The following is a 17,147-nucleotide window of genomic DNA, read 5'->3' as shown; positions in this document are numbered from 1 at the left end:
AATTTTCAGGGAAATCACAGAGATGTGCAAGAACTATTGAGTGGTGATATTGGGGGACTTTCATTACCCAAATATCGATTGGGATAATTTTCGAGTGAAGGGTAAGAAGGGAGAGAAATTTCTAAAATGTGTTCAGGAGAACTTCATTGATCAGTATGTTCTCAGCCCAACTAGGAAAGAGGTATTTCTGGATATGGTGCTGGGAAATGAGGTGGACCAAATGGACTGAGTGTCTGTCCGGGGGGTGGAGTGGGGGGGGGGGCGTGGATTTGTGTAAGAGTGATCATTGTATTATAAAGTTTAGACTAGTAACGCAGAAATACAAGGAACAAAATAAGATAGTGTCTAGATTGGAAGAAGACTAATTTCAACGCAGTGAGAAGGGATCTAGCCAGGGTAGAATGGAGCCAAAGAATGGCAGCAAGAGCTGTATCGGAACACTGGATTATCTTTAAGGAAGAGTTATTTCAGGTACAGGCTAGAACATTCCAACAAGGGCGAAAGGTAGGGGAACCAGGAACAGGGCTCCCTGGTTGACGAGGGAGATAGAGATGATGATGAAACAAAATAAGAGGGTGTGATGCACGTCCGGAGAACTCATCAAGTGAGAACCAGGCCATATACAGTAAGTTAAGAGGGGAAGTGAAGAGGAAAATAAGACTGGCAAAGAGAGAATATGAAAATAGAATGGCAGTCAACATAAAACGGAACCCAAATATCTTCTACTGGCATGTAATAGTAAGTGAGTAGTAAGAGGAGGAGTAGGGCCTATTATGGACAGAGGGGGGTAATATATGCTTACAGGTGCAGGGCAAGGCTAAGAAATTAATGAGCACTTTGTATCAGTGTTCACTAAGGAAACGGATGCTGACAAAATATCAGTAGAGACAGCAGAGACAATAGATAGGATTACAACTGAGGGGGAGGAGATACTAAAAACACTGACATTGCTTAGGGTAGATAAACCACTTGGTCCAGATGGCTTGCATCACAGGTTGCTAAAGGAAATGAGGATGGAGATAGCAGAAGAGCTTGCCATAAACTTCCTATCTTCCCTGAATATGGGGAGGTGTCAGAGGATTGGAGAATGGCAAATATGACACCCTTATTTAAGAAAGGGTGTAAGGACAGTCCTAGCAATTACAGGCCAGTTAGCTTAACATCAGTGGTGGGCAAGGTTTTAGAAACTATAATCAGGGAAAATATCAACGGACACTTAGAGAGGTTCAAGTTAATTAAGTTAATTAATTAATTTAATTAATTAAGCCAGTCTAGATTTGTAAAGGGCAGAACATGCTTGAAAACTCTATTTGAATGTTGTGATGAAATAACAGAGAAGGTTGATGAATGATGTTTATATGGTTTTGAAGAAATCATTTGACAAAGTACCATCTAAAAGGTTGGTTAAGAAAACTGAGGCTCATGGAATAGGAGGGTCAGTGCCTAATTGGATAAAAATGTGGTTAATATTGATTCCAATGCCAAGTACACAGATTTCATTTACAGAAAACTATTTTGTGATGCAGTATGTGAGTAATTTGAGACATGGCATGTGGCGAGTGTATTATGTTTGAGAGGACCAGGCAAATTTGGACCCATGGTTCCTAAATTTCTCCAACACTGGGGTTTTCCTCGCCTCATATCTGGGTTTGTTTTGGACTAATTTATAACGATTGATTCCTGTGATTAGTCAACAACTCCATCATTATTACATTCAGCCACTGTCGGGGGTGGGGGTGGGGGATGCAGAGAGAGAATGAGACTGGAGTGCACAGTCGATAGTGAAGATAATATTCTCATTTAATTTGCTAAGTTTTGTTTCCCTGATTTGGTTGTTTCTTGTTTCTACCCCTTTAAAAAGCAGCAGTTTTGCTGTATTAATTTTAATGTTAATGTACTGGTTGGGGAGGGGTGGTGGAGTTGTGCTAATTTTTTTTTATTATTCATTCATGGGATGTGGGCGTCGCTGGCCAGGCCAGCATTTATTGCCCATCCCTAATTGCCTTTGAGAAGGTGGTGGTGAGCTGCCTTCTTGAATCGCTGCAGTCTATTTGGAGTAGGTATACCCACAGTGCTGTTAGGAAGGGTGTTCCAGGATTTTGACACAGTGAAGGAATGGCAATATAGTTCCAAATCAGGATCGTGTGTGACTTGGAGGCGAACTTGCAGGTGGTGTTGTTCCCATGTATTTGCTGCCCTTGTCCTTCTTGGTAGAGGTCGTGGGTTTGGAAGGTGCTGTCTAAGGAGCCTTGGTGCATTGCTGCAGTGCATCTTGTAGATGGTACACACTGCTGCCACTGTGCGTCGGTGGTGGAGGGAGTGAATGTTTGTAGATGGGGTGCCAATCAAGCGGGCTGCTTTGTCCTGGATGGTGTTGAGCTTCTTGAGTGTTGTTGGAGCTGCACCCATCCAGGCAAGTGAAGAGTATTCCATCACACTCCTGACTTGTGCCTTGTAGATGGTGGACAGGCTTTGGGGAGTCAGGAGGTGAGTTACTCGCTGCAAGATTCCTAGCCTCTGACCTGCTCTTGTAGCCACGGTATTTATATGGCTACTCCAGTTCAGTTTCTGGTCAATGGTAGCCCCTAGGATGTTGATAGTGGGGGATTCAGCGATGGTAATGCCGTTGAATGTCAAGGGGTGATGGTTAGATTCTCTCTTGTTGGAGATGGTCATTGCCTGGCACTTGTGTGGCGCAAATGTTACTTGCCATTTATCAGCCCAATCCTGGATAATTAAGCAATGAGAAGAGTAAAAGGTAAACTAGGTGGTCTTTTGTCTTTTCCCTCCAGCAAATAGCTGTTGGGCTGTGCCTAGTGATGGGAGAACAATGTGTGGGAACAGTATGTGTTCCCATTTCAGAGTGTATCCTACTCCCAAAATCCTAATCATTCCAAGGAAGTATTGTGGTCCCTTCTTTAAACATACTTCAACTTCATATCGAATAACAGTTCAGAGACTGGACTCTCTGTCTCCCAGATGAATGTAGAGATACACCAGGGCACTTGTGGCTGGTGGGACTGTACAGGCCTCAGTCAACATCAGCAAGAGCTGAAAACCAGGAGCAGGTTACAACACTGAATTATCCGCCGATACAGAGTTCCTTACATTTTTCTTTAAATCACGCAGTGGGTGATATGAAGAAGAACAGCAATGGAGGGAATACAATGTACAATTCATGTTGGATTTTACTATCTTCATCATTTAAATAATTTAACAATAAGACTCAGTGGATATTTCACCCCATTCTTTAACTCCTCCCTGAATTTTCTCTGGGTTCCTGCATAAATAATTGGGTTGATGCATGAACTGAAAAACTGAAGCATAAATCTTCTTTCCTTCCGAAAAAAACTTGATTCATTTAAATCAGAACTGGAGAAATAACTAACACTCTCTATTCAGACATAGACGACCATGATAAAAAATAACAAATATAACAGGATGAAACTGCCCGAGATGGCGAAGAGTAAAATGATAGACTTTCTCCAATTCTCCATCTCTGGGTCACTCTGAGCCCCTGCATTGCTGTGGGCCCGGAGTCTCCTGCGAGCTCTTCCTGGCTGCCAGAATGTGTCTGACGGTCGGATCATTGGACAGTAAAATCGGAATGAATGGTAGACAAGGGGTTAAAATGTCTACAAGAGATGTTACAAACAGCTCAGTGTGCAGACTATTCTTATAACCATCACCACCATTTTCTCAGTGCAATATTTTATGTTCAGCTTCCGGCAACAAATGGTAATAAATTGATCAAAGGTGAAAGCGACCGTTAACCAGACATAACGACTACATTTGCTTCGTTTAGGTCAGAATGAAGACTACATACCGGTGTGATGGAAAAGGAAAGTGAGTGGGGAAAAAAATACCAGCAATCCAGTTTCATATCACAACGGTGGTCATGACCAGGAGATCTATCACCGCCATCGATACCAGGTGGTAAATGATACATGTGCAGAGACCACATCTTCATTGGAACAGGATCATAATCACTACCATAATCGGAGCAGTAACAGAGAGAGAGAGAAAGGGTGAGGGAAAGCTAGAGGTTGTATGTGTGTGAGTGAGCGAGAAGAGGAAATTAATTTGTCCAACTCCCAGTAAAATCAGCTGTTTTACAGGATTCTGTGTGAAATTCACACTTTGATATGTGATCCTGAGTTGAACACTATCATTTACACTCAAGTCACTTGTTTTTGTGATTAAAACAATTAATTTGCGGATTAAAACTAATACAGGCCAATGACATCAGAATGTAACATAATGAAGCATAAGAGAGAACAAAGAAGGCATCAAAAACACATGGGCATCAAATAGACAGGAAAATGACATCAGTAACATATCATAGAAGACACACCAGAGGGTAAACAGAACAGCAAACATAGATAAGTGTGGAAACTAATGAGAGAGGAGGAAAAAACTTGCATTTAAAATGAGCTGTAGCCCACTGAGAGCCAAAAGCGCCTTCATCCAATGAATTACTGCAAAATTATGCTGTGTTGGAAAATACAGAAGTCAACTAGCTCAAAAAATCCTAACAGTAAGGAGTTAATGGATATTTGACACTTCCTGACTTTGCAGAGGGAATATTGGGGAGGACGCAATAACAGCTCCCAGCTCTTCTGAAAGTCACCTGGGATCATCCGTGTTGTCTGAACCAACAGAACTAGCAGGTGATGAGGTGTCATTCAGGAAAGGCCCCTTCTATAAATGCAGCACTTCCTCAGTACCACACAGTGCTGTCAGGAAACACAATAGGCTTGGTCTCATATTAGGTATTGAAACGAAAACCTTTAGACTCATGGGAGAGATGCCACCAGTTGTACGTCCTCACTCAATATGGAGAAAAGAGTGAAGACGGGAACACTCCGGAACATTGTCAGATGACAGGAGCAGAATGAACACTTGGACTCAGCAGCGGTCACTGTAGAACCGTCAGCAGCAGCTGATGTGGAAGAGGAGAGCCAGGATGAACCACTGGGAGTTAGAGACTGAAGTAGAAATAGTGCACTCTGTAAGTTTAGGATAATTGTGGATAACTCTGAGATGGAAGGGTGAACAGGCAGAAGTCCTGCTCCATATTGGTACCAACGACATAGGTCGAAAGAGGGATAGCATCCTTCAATCTGGTGTCAGGAAGCTAAGAAAGAGACGAGCAAACTGGACCTCAAGGGAAGGAATCTCCTGATTACTCCAGGTGTAATGTGCTGGTGAGTATAGAAACAGGAGGATACAGCAGATGAATGTGTGGCTGGATGGGGTGAAGGAGGGACTGCTTCTAGGGAGTTGGGGCCTCTACAGGCCAGACGTGTTGCATCTCAATAGAACCGGGATCAATACCCTCGAGGTTTGGTTTGCGATAGCTGTCACGAGGGTTTAAAATAGATCGACAGGGAGGTTGGGAACAAATGTAGTGTTAGAAACAATAAACACGGTGCACAAAGGATTAGGAGAAGCAAATAGCTCTAGAGTAAGAAACCGTAAACATTAGTTGGGGTCAGAGTAAAAGGGAATGCAATAAAGTTTAAATTAAACTAACTGTGCATGTATGTAAATACATGGAGCATGCTAAATTAGGTTGGAAAATTTCAGGGGAATATGATGTGATGATAACAAAGACCTGGCTCAAAAAAGGGGAGTACAGGGTTCCATATAGTCCTCGAAACAAAATGTTTAGTAAAGATAAGGATGGTAAGAAAGGAGGATCAGTAGCTGTAATTATTGAACAGAATATTTCAGACCTGAAGCGAGAGCATGTCCTGGAGGAAATAAACTCTCCATCACTAACGTTTTGCTTGCGTCATGTCTCAGTCTGTTGTAGACAAGTTTATAATGATTGCTGTGATTAATCAAAAACACTATTAGCATTGTACCATGGGACTACCAGGTTGGTAAAAGACAAAGTGTCTGCAGTGCATAAGCGATAGTGATGATAATATCCTCATTTAATAAGTTTCTTTTATGATTTGGGTGTTTATTCTTTGTATCCCTTTTTAAAAAGGGGGAACTTTTGTTTGAATAATTTTATTTTGTTTCATTGCACAGGGGTGTTGTTATAATTGGCCAATAAAAAGAGTAGAAGGCGATCTAGATGGTGTTTTGTCTTTTCCGTCCAGCATTTCCTATGGTTTTCAATAGTTTCTTCTGTGAGGCAGTGTCTATGGATTGGAGAACAATGTATGGGGCATTATACGTTTCCATTTCAGTACCTATCCTACCCTTAAGACCCAAATCATTCCCAGCAGGGATATTGATGCCCCTTCAGGAACAGTTAAACTTGATATCAAATAACTGATCAGAAGACAGTCTCTCTGTCTCCCACATGAATACTTCTGGGCCATTGGAGCTGTTGGGAATGTACTAAGCTAGAGTCAGCATGAAGAGAACTGGAAACTAAATATGCGCATGTTAAAACATTGAATTGAACGGTGATGTGGTGTTGTTTATACATTCTTAAATTCACACAATGGATAAGGATATCAAAGCGAGTGACTATTTTTCTGGGAGGGGAGGCTTGTGTGTTGTACACAAAGACAGCAATGGATGGAATATAATGCGCAATTCATGTTGGATTTTACTATTTTCATCATTTAAACAATTTAACAATTAGACTGAGTGGATATTTCACTCCATTCTTTAACTCCTCTCTGAATTTTCTCTGGGTCCCTGCATAAATGAATGGATTGATGCAGGAACTCAAAAGCTGAAACATGTATCCGCTTTGGTCCAGAATAAAGTTTGATTCAGTGAAATTGGAACCGGAAAAGTAACTAAATTTCGCAATTCGGACATAAAGGAAATTTATGAGAATTACCAAATATAACAGGATGAAACTGCCCGAGATGGCGAAGAGTAAAACGATAGACTTTCTCCGCTTCTCCATCTCTGGGTCATTCTGAGTCTCTTCATTGCTGTGGGCCCGGAGTCTCCTGCGTACTCTGCTGGCCACTAGAATGTGTCTGACAGTCAGAGCATTGAGCAGTAAAATCAGAACGAATGGGAGACAAGGATTTAAAGTGCGATGAATCCAGTCATATGCTGTCCATGCTGGTGATGTATAAAATATTGATTTTATGCTGCAGAACCAGGGTACATTGTTAATTATATACAAAGGTTCATATACAAAATACATGAAGATATATTTTAAGCAGCTCAGTATAGACACAATTCCTATAATCCATGTCGCTGTTTCCTTGGTGCAATATTTTGTTTTCAGCTTCTGGCAACAAATGGCCATAAATCGATCAAAGGTGAAAGCGACTGTTAACCAGACAGAACTGTCTATGATTGCATAGTTTAGGGCAGAACGGAGACTACATACTGGTGTGATAGACAGGAAACTGTCAGGAAAATAAATACCAGCAATCCGGTTTAATATCACAACAGTGATAATGACCAGGAGATCCGTCACTGCCATGGACACCAGGTAGTAAGTGATACATCTGGAGAGACCACATCTTCCTCGGGACAGGATCACAATCACTGCCAAGTTAGCTGTAACAGAGACAGAGAGTCAGGAGAAAGAGGGAGAATTGAATGTGTGTGAGCGAGGGAAAAAAAGCTAGTCTCAGTAATGGTGCCACAAAACTATCATCAATTGTAAAACCCCATCTGGTTCACTAATGTCCTTTAGGAAAGGAAATCTGCATCCTTATCTGGTCTGGCCTACATGTGACTCCAGACCCACAATGTGGTTGACTCGTAACTGCCCTCTGAAATGGCCTAGCAAGTCATTAAGTTATCAAGGGCAATTAGGGATGGGCAACAAATGCAGGCCTTACCAGTGATGCCCACATCCCATGAAAGAATAGAAAAATGTCACAGTAACATTGTCAATAACGGATCTACATTTACACTGTGATAATAATGTGATAATTCACCCACAGTAACAGTGTCAATAACACAATAGATCTACATTTAACCAGGCTTGTAGATAAGGCTTTGAACTAAATAGTGGGGGGCGGTGAAAGGTTCAAGTAAAGGGAAGTTTAAAATGTCAAAAAGTAAGGAGAGAGCAGAGGTGCAGGATAGTGAAGGAGCATATATTAATCAGAGAGTGACAGGAAGGGACAGAGAATACAAACATAAGGGTACAGCAGAAGTTAGAAATAGAGTAGGTAAAAATGGTAAAAAGTCAAAGCTAAAGGCTCTTTATCTGAATGCACGTAGCATTTGTAACAAGATAGATGAGCTGATGGCACAAATAGAAATAATAAATATGATTTGATAGCTATCACAGAGACTTGATTGCAGGGTGACCAGGGCTGGAAATTAGTATATTTGAAGTTCTAGAAGAATAGGCAGAAAAGAAGAGGAAGTGGGGTAGCTTTGTTAATAAAGGAAGTGATCAGTGCAGTTGTGAGTAATGATATAGGTGTAATAGATAGTGATGTAGAATCAGTTTGGATGGAAATAAGGAATAGCAAGGGAAAGAAATCATGGGTGGGAGTGATCTATAAGCCCCCGAAGAGTTGCCTCTCTGTAGGACAAAGTATTAACCAGGAAATAATGGAGGCGTGTAAGAAGGGCACTGCAATTATCATGGGTGATTTTAATCTGCATATAGACTGGACAAATCAAATTGGCAAGGGTAGCATGGAAGACAAATTTGTAGAGTGCATCAGGGATTGTTTCTTAGAGCAATACATTGCAGAACCGACCCAGGAACAGGCTATTTTAGATCTAGTAATGTGTAATGAGGTGGGATTAATAAGAGATATCGTAGTTAAGGATCCTCTAGGGGGAAGCGATCATAACATGGTAAAATTTCAAATTCAGTTTGAGGGTGAGCAACTTGGGTCTCAAACCAGTGTCTTCAGCTTAAACAAGGGCAATTACAGAGGTATGAAGAAAGAGTTGTCTAAAGTGGGCTGGGAAAATAGACTACAGGGGAAGTCAGTGGATGAGCAGTGGCAGACTTTTAAGCAGATATTTCATAACACTCATGTTGAAGAAAATTCAGATTGTGCCCAATTGTTGAACAAATTCTCCGGACTCAGACGTTGAGAATCAAACACTTTATTGCATGATATCATGGGGTAGCACACCTTACCTAAATGCGGTCCAGTGCTACTCCCCAAAGAGCTACAGATCGCCGTGGATTTATATAGTATAAAAGAGGCAGAGCTAACAGTTTCACAATTAAATAAACACCCACAAGACTGCCTTTTATTTTTAGTTGGTTTTGCAACTGTGAAAAGGCAATGAACAATTTTCTGAGGGATAAGCTTCAGCCTTGAAGGTCTGAAGATGTCTGGCAGAAATCTAATTTGGGGTTTGGAACATTGTTTTAATTGGAAACTCTGCTATTGTTTTATTTTACAGTCTAAATTTGAAGACATGTTTTACTGACTGTTATATTGTTTTAAGGGAAAGAAAGGATAGAAAAGGAGATATAGGAAAGATTCTGTCTGTTTAAAAAGATTAAAGTTTGTGTAAGGACCTAGTGTTAAGTCTTTTGTTGTAAGAATGTTAAATAACTTTTTCTTTAATTTTTGGTTTTATTACAGTCATTTGAAAAGGCGCCTGAAGAAAGAGCAAGAAAATGATGTAATTTACCTATCTTTTAAAATAAGCACGTGCTATTCTGTTCTGTGTGGAGTTAATAAGTATTATAAGTTAATAAGTCTGAATTGAATTAATACTGTTAAGGTTAATTGACCTGTTTAAGTTGAAGAACTGGAAATGTCATTTGCAACCACAATGAACTTTCAAGTTTATTATGTCGAGTTTTGGAGGAGTCTTAAGTTCCGGACACAAGACTCGTTCATATAACATCGGCAATTTTGATTTAAATATTATTGCAGGAAATTGGAATTGGAATCATCTTTGTTGTAAAAATCCTTGGATTAGGAACCGCTTACAAAAGATACTAAAAAATTTGGCAACAATTGGAGTTTAATCTAAAATGCTGTCTTTCCTGATGGAGATGCTTTCCTTTGAAGTTGAAAATGTTACACATGATTTTGTTGTTTTTAAACCCTAAGGATACCAAAAGGATTGAAAAAATTTAAAATGGATAGTACTTTTCGATCAAAAAAAAAGTTTCGTAAAGTGACGTAGCTGAAAATGTTTTGCTCCGCCCCCTTGGAGACAAACAAAGAACTTAACCCGCTGCAGCCTTTTGCATTGCTGAGAGTCAAATTTATACATATTGGACATTGTTAAATTTTACATTTCTAATAGACAGATAGAATTGGACAAATTAACCCATTGGGCTCAGGGGCAGAGCCACAATGGATTCTTTTTAAGCAGGTGACGGCAGGTTCCAAGGCCACATGAGAACTGATGCCACAACAAGAGATCCAGCAGCTTTGAGAATTTAAAACTTAATTGCAGACATCAAATATCATAGCATCTTTATCAATGAGACAAAATGCTTGAGAAGGAAAGATAGTTGCAAGCATTTCTGTCCTTAACGTACAAAAAGTACAACCAAGTCTGGGCATAAGAAATTGGAATCAATAAACAAAATTTAATTGATATGAGCGGTTATTTTAAAGCACTAAAAGGGAAACTTATCTGATATTTAAGAGGACAATCAAAGTTTTAGAAAATAACAAATCAGTGGTTTACTGTGTTGGACATTAGCAATGGATTCTGGTCCATACAGTTGGCACAAGAGTCAATATAAATTTGTGTTTACGTTCAAGGGACAACAGTACATGTGGACGTGTCTCTCCCAGGGATTTTATAATAATCCATCGATATTCCACCTTCCTTCAAGAAGGTTAGAGTGAAAGTTAGGCTGAAAATGGCACAGATAATGAAGGAAAAGGTTTCATATTTGGGAATAGTAATAACACAGGGAAAGCATGAGACAGAGCAAAAGTGAGTGCAGCCAATCCTCGAACTCCCCCTAGCGCAAGATATTAAAGCTCTAAAATAAAAAAAGGACAGTTCCTATTTCAGGTTGTGAGATTAAACAGACAAGAAGCAACAACCCTCACGGTTAACCCCACATTCGAATTACCGACGAGTAAGGTTACGACCCAACAGCCACAAGTGACTGGTCTCCCTTGCCCGGTCTTGACTACAGGGCTAGAAAATAGACTTGCAATAATAAAAACGAATAAAATTGTATATGATAATGTAAAGCTTGAGTTGGTACCGGTAATATTGATTTTCTCAGATATCCAGCTACCTGACTGGTGCCCTGAGAAGACCTGAGAGTTGTACAAGGTATTACTGTAACAATTGTTGAGACAAGAATTTGGTAATGAGAAAATGATAAATAGATTATATAAAATACAATGATATTTTACCCTATGTTATGGAAATTGGGAAAAGAGGTAATTGGAACAACATTGTCCATTGTCTGAGTGTAGTCTGGAAAACCAGGTGATCATATGTCCTCATTCTAAATATAAAACGGCAGAATCAAAATGTGGATTTAATGTCACTGTAAATTGCACGAGGGAAGCTAGGAAAGCATTGTCAGGACTAACCCATGTGGGCTATATGGGAAAGGGGAGATATTGCTGAACCACCACAGCGAATGAGTACATTTTGATTCAACCCACAAATACCAACCCGAGTAGGGAAGATGGAGTTGGTACAGATACATGAGCAAAAGACAGAAACGATAACTGTGACAGAAAGTATTAAGGAGGATTTGACAAATTACCTCCGGGACTATGAATATACTATTCAGCCATTGCTCACACGCTTGGGTAAAGAGAGACAGCAGCTAGAAGCCATTGCAAGCTGGAACAACAGTCGAAGATGCTACAAGATGAGATTGACAAGATAAATGATTCTACCTGGCAGGAGGACTTATGGAACTGGGGGTCAGACGTGCAGATACACCCCTGGTTTAGAATTATCTCCCATGTCCTGATAGTGGTTTTGGGTATCATGGTGTTAGATGTGACATACGTAATTTGGCAACTTAAGAAATTAATTAGGCAATGTAAGAGGATGTATGAACACAGGTTGGACAGCTACCCGAAAAGCAATTAGTGTTCGAACTTGCTCTGTAAAAGGAGGGACAATTAGTTATGCCATAAAAGGGAAATTGTATAACCTTTTCATATATATTTAAAGTGAGCTAATGAATGATCAATGTACTTTATGAAATTGTATTATGTTTGTACAATCGACTAAGTAACAGTGATGCTTAAATGAGATGGTAAATGTACAAGTGTACCACCTTTTATGTTGTAAACAAGTATTTGAAGCCCCTGCAAAACTAATGCCTTTACAGAGTTCCCGCTGCCCCCTTGTGATATAAGCAGGCGACGTTTTGAGTGCGACCCCTCCGAGTGTTGAAGGCTGTTTCGAGACAAATAGAGACCATTAGAGGCACCTAGGTGGGATCAAGGGAAGGATTCTTAAAAGGGTTGTAGAAGAGTCAAGAGGGGACTGTGAGAACGGAATTTTAGAATTTTAAGAAGAGAATATTATGGGGACATTTAAGCTGAGATTAATCAATTATGTATTGTTAGCTTGGCCTTGCGGCTGCTACAGCACGATGGCAGGAAATATATTATGCTTCAATGACTACTTTAAATACCTCTCCCCTCCACTTACGATGATATTGTGTTATCATGGTATGATAAAAGGAGGGATTGTTGGAGAATTTTCTGAGCTTTGCTAATTATTACTTAACTTTGTAGAAGCAGAAAAGCAGGACACAGCTTGTAGCTAATCTAACCACAACCAACGGTCATAAATTGTAGACAGAGCAGCTAACCACAATCAGATGTTACGGCCAGATATGGTGTCTGGAGTGGGCATTGAATTAAGGAACTAGCTTGTTATTGTTGAAACTGATGTTTTGCTGACCTCTGACCCTGCATGGTGCACCGTTACGTAGGCAGTCTTGTGGGTGTTTATCTAATTGTGAAACTGTTAGCTCTGCCTCTTTTATACTATATAAATCCACGGCGATCTGTAGCTCTTTGGGGAGTTGCACTGGACCGCATTTAGGTAAGGTGTGCTACCCCATGATATCATGCAATAAAGTGTTTGATTCTCAACGTCTGAGTCTGGAGAATTTGTTCAACAATTGGGCACAATCTGGATTTTCTTCAACAACTCAGCAAACATTTATTCCGGTCAGAAGGAAGGACTCGATGAAAATGGTGAACCACCCGTGGCTAACAAAGGAAGTTAGGGAGAATATCAAATCAAAAACAAAGGCGTGCAAAGTAGCGAAAGCTAGTGGTAGGCCAGAGGATTGGGAATTTTTATGAATCAGCAGCAGATGACTAAAAAACTAATACAGGGAGAAAATTGATTGAGAGTAAATTGGCAAGAAATATAAAAACAAACAGTAAGAGCTCCTACGGGTATACAAAAAGGAGGAGAGTAGCTAAAGTAAGTGTGGGACCCTTAGAGGATGAGACTGGGGAATTAATAACAGGGAACAAGGAAATGGCAGATAACTTAAATGAATATTTTGAATTGGTCTTCATGATGGAGGACACTATAAACATCCCAACAATGATAGATGAGCAAGGTGTAAATGGGAGGGAGGAGCTTGTTACAATCTCTATCACAAGGGAAAAGGTACTTGACAAACTGATGGGACTGAAGACAGACAAGTTGCCAGGACCTGATGGCCTGCATCCAAGGGTTTTAAAAGAAGTGGCTGCAGAGATAGTGGAGGCATTGGTCATAATATACCAAAACTCACTGGATTCTGGTAGGGTACCAGCAGATTGGAAAACCGCTAATGTGATGCCCCTATTCAAGAAAGGAGGGAGACAGAAAGCAGGAAACTATAGACCAGTTAGCTTAACATCTGTCATTGGGAAAATGCCAGAGTCCGTTAATAAGGAAGAAATAGCAGGACATTTAGAAAAGCATAATGCAATCAAACAGAGTCAACATGGTTTTATGAAGAGGAAATCATGTTTAAGAAATTTGTTAGAGTTCTTTGAGGATATAACAAGCAGAGTGGATAAAGGGGAACCAATCGATGTAGTGTATTTGGATTTTCAGAAGGCTTTCGATAAGGTGCCAAATAAAAGGTTAATGCACAAAATAAGAGTTCAAAGTATTGGGGGTAATGTGTTGGCATGGATTGATGATTGGCTAACACACAGAAGGCAGAGAGTTGGGATTAATGGGTCTTTTTGAGGTTGGAAAACCGTAACTAGTGGAGTGCCACAAGGATTGGTCCAAGGGCCTCAAACTATTTACTATCTATATCAATGACTTGGAGGAAGGGACAGAGTGTAGTGTATCCAAATTTGCTGATGATACAAAAATAGGTGGGAAGGCATGTTGTGATGAGGACACAAAGAATCTGCAAAAGGATATACATAGGTTAAGCGAGTGGGCAAAAACTTGGCAGATGGAGTTCAATATGGGAAAGTGTGAGGTCATCCACTTTGGTAGGAAGAATAAAAAGGCAGATTATTATTTAGATGGCGAAAGACTACAAAATACTGCAGTACAGAGGGATCTGGGTGTTCTTGTACATGAAATACAAAAAGGCATGCAGGTGCAGCAAGTAATTAGGAAGGCAAATGGAACTTTGGCCTTTATTGCTAGGGGGTTGGAGTTTAAAAATAGGGAAGTCTTGTTACAACTGTACGGGGTGTTGGTGAGGCCACACCTGGAGTACTGCATACAGTTTTGGTCCCCGTACTTAATGAAGGATATACTAACATTGGAGGCAGTTCAGGAAAGGTTCACGAAGCTGATCCCTGGGATGAAGGGGTTGTCGTATCAAGAACGGTTAAACAAGTTAGGCCTTTACTCACTGGAATTTAGAAGAATGAGAGGTGATCTTATTGAAACATATAAGATTTTAAGGGGGCTTGACAGGATAGATGTTGACAATGTTTCCACTGGTAGGGGAATCTCAAACTAGGGGACATAGTTACAGAATAAGGGGCCACACATTTAAAACTAAGATGCAAAGGAATTTCTTCTCTCAGAGGGTGGTGAATCTCTGGAATTCTCTACCTCAGAGTTGTGGAGCCTGGGTCAATAAATATATTTAAGGAAGAGGTCGATAGATATTTGAAATCTCGGAGTCGAGGGTTATGTGGAGCAGGCCCAAAAGAGTAGTTGAGGCCTGAGACAGATCAGCCATGATCTTATTAAATGGTGGGGCAGGCTTGAGGGGCTGAATGGCCTACTCCTGCTCCTATTTCTTATGTTCTTATTTACAGCATGATAACAGTGTGATAATTCATTCAAAGTAAGAGTGCAAATAACACAATAGATCTACATTTAAACCATGATAACAGTGTGATAATTCAGCCACAGTAACAGTGTCAGTAACACAATAGAACTACATTTACACTGTGAAATGGCACACGCAAAGGGGAGAACTTATACAGTTAGAGGCACTATATTATACTTTTAAACAGGAGAAATTACACCAATTAATGGGAAAATGATACTGCTGAAGAGGAAAAATTGTGCCACCAAAGTGGAATGTGTTACTGGCAAGCGGGAGAATTTACACAGGTAATCTAAAGAAATTACACCAGTACGCCTAAAAGGAAGACATTATAACATAATTTATTGTCATTAATATCAGTAAATGTTCAATAAATTATATTTAAATGGAGAAGTAAGACCATTAAAATGGACAAAATAATGCTGTAAAATAGAAGAAATTATACCTAATGGAGGGAAGAAATTTTCCCATTAAAGTGGAAAAATTATCCCATTAAAGGGGAGAAAGGACATCCATAACGTGGAGAAGAGTGACTAGCAAATAAGAGCGGTGACAAAGCTAATCAATGATTTCCGTAACTAACAACGAAGCGCAATACTTTACCTGGAACCCCAATAACTGCAAGGACGGGATAGTAAATGGCAAACACCAGACCTTTTGCTGATCCGTGCATTTCTATCAGAAGCTGTGAGCATGCTCTGAACTGCACTCAAACATTGTCACATTTATACCTGATGTCAGGCTCCAGGGAGATAATTAGATGGTTTCATGTTTTCCAATAATTACACTAATTGAAATAAAAAGATTAGTGCAGCTGCTGCCAGACTAATGTTTTTGTTTTGATGTAATGGGCTGTTTTTCAAGTGATCTGATACAATTCTAAAGTGAAATATTCAGACTACAATATGATCCTACTTACAGTTATGATAATGAAAGGTTTAATAAGCAGTTGCAATGATGAAAGTGAACCTTGTATATGAAGAATCCCTGGGCTTAAATCCTTTAATGCTGAACCCTCAGCATAAGGTATAATTGACCATAGATATTCTGGTCCTGCAGGAAATTACAATCAAGTTCTTGCTCCTGATCACTATTCAGCTCCAGTCTGTGTAATATTCTTCTTTGGCCTCCTTGTCTCGAGAGACAATGGGTAAGCACCTGGAGGTGGTCAGTGGTTTGTGAAGCAGCACCTGGAGTGGCTATAATGGCCAATTCTAGAGTGACAAGACTCTTCCACAGGTGCTGCAGATAAAATTGGTTGTCGGGGCTGTTACACAGTTGGCTCTCTCCTTGCACTTCTGTCTTTTTTCCTGCCAACTCTTTGACTCGCCACTCTTTAGCCCCACCTTTATGGCTGTCCGCCAGCTCTGGCGATCACTGGCAACTGACTCCCACAACTTGTGATCAATGTCACAGGACTTCATGTCGCATTTGCAGACATCTTTAAAGCGGAGACATGGACAGCCGGTGGGTCTGATACCAGTGATGAGCTCACTGTACAATGTGTCCTTGGGGATCCTGCCATCTTCCATGCAGCTCACATGACCAAAACATCTCAAGCGCCGCTAGCTCAGTAGTGTGTATATGCTGGGGATGTTGGCCGCCTCGAGGACTTCTGTGTTGGAGATACGGTCCTGCCACCTGATGCCAAGGATTCTCCGGAGGCAGTGAAGATGGAATGAATTGAGATGTCGCTCTTGGCTGACATACGTTGTCCAGGCCTCGCTGCCGTAGAGCAAGGTACTGCGGACACAGGCTTGATACACTCAGACTTTTGTGTTCCGTGTCAGTGCGCCATTTTCCCACACTCTCTTGGCCAGTCTGGACATAGCAGTGGATGCCTTTCCCATGCGCTTGTTGATTTCTGCCTCGAGAGACAGGTTACTGATGATAGTTGAGCCTAGGTAGGTGAACTCTTGAAGTACTTCCAGAGCGTGGTCGCTGATATTGATGGATGGAGCATTTCTGATGTCCTGTCCCATGATGTTCGTTTTCTTGAGGCTGATGG

The 17,147-nt window shown here is 40.5% G+C and overlaps 1 protein-coding gene across 1 annotated transcript; it reads right to left on the bottom strand.

Moving 5' to 3' along the window:
• Positions 1 to 6,583: 6,583 nt before the first annotated feature.
• Positions 6,584 to 15,812, bottom strand: LOC137347504 (probable G-protein coupled receptor 139). The gene is made up of 2 exons (XM_068011949.1): positions 15,743 to 15,812; positions 6,584 to 7,491 (listed from the first exon to the last, which is right to left on the bottom strand). Exons 1-2 carry the CDS (start codon positions 15,810 to 15,812, stop codon positions 6,584 to 6,586), a joined length of 978 nt encoding a protein of 325 aa, XP_067868050.1.
• Positions 15,813 to 17,147: the final 1,335 nt, after the last annotated feature.

The sequence above is a fragment of the Heterodontus francisci genome, chromosome 32, assembly GCF_036365525.1.
Source record: "Heterodontus francisci isolate sHetFra1 chromosome 32, sHetFra1.hap1, whole genome shotgun sequence".
In the NCBI taxonomy this organism is placed as follows: domain Eukaryota; kingdom Metazoa; phylum Chordata; class Chondrichthyes; order Heterodontiformes; family Heterodontidae; genus Heterodontus; species Heterodontus francisci.
The sequence above is the reverse complement of the archived record's forward strand: the minus strand, read 5'-3'. Positions and strand labels throughout refer to the sequence as shown.

Coding starts and splice junctions, on each gene's coding strand:
- LOC137347504 (XM_068011949.1), bottom strand. CDS start 15,812: ATGCACGGATCAGCAAAAGGTCTGGTGTTTGCCATTTACTATCCCGTC. Junction 7,492..15,742: donor TGCAGTTATTGGGGTTCCAG/GTAAAGTATTGC, acceptor TCTCTGTTACAG/CTAACTTGGCAGTGATTGTG.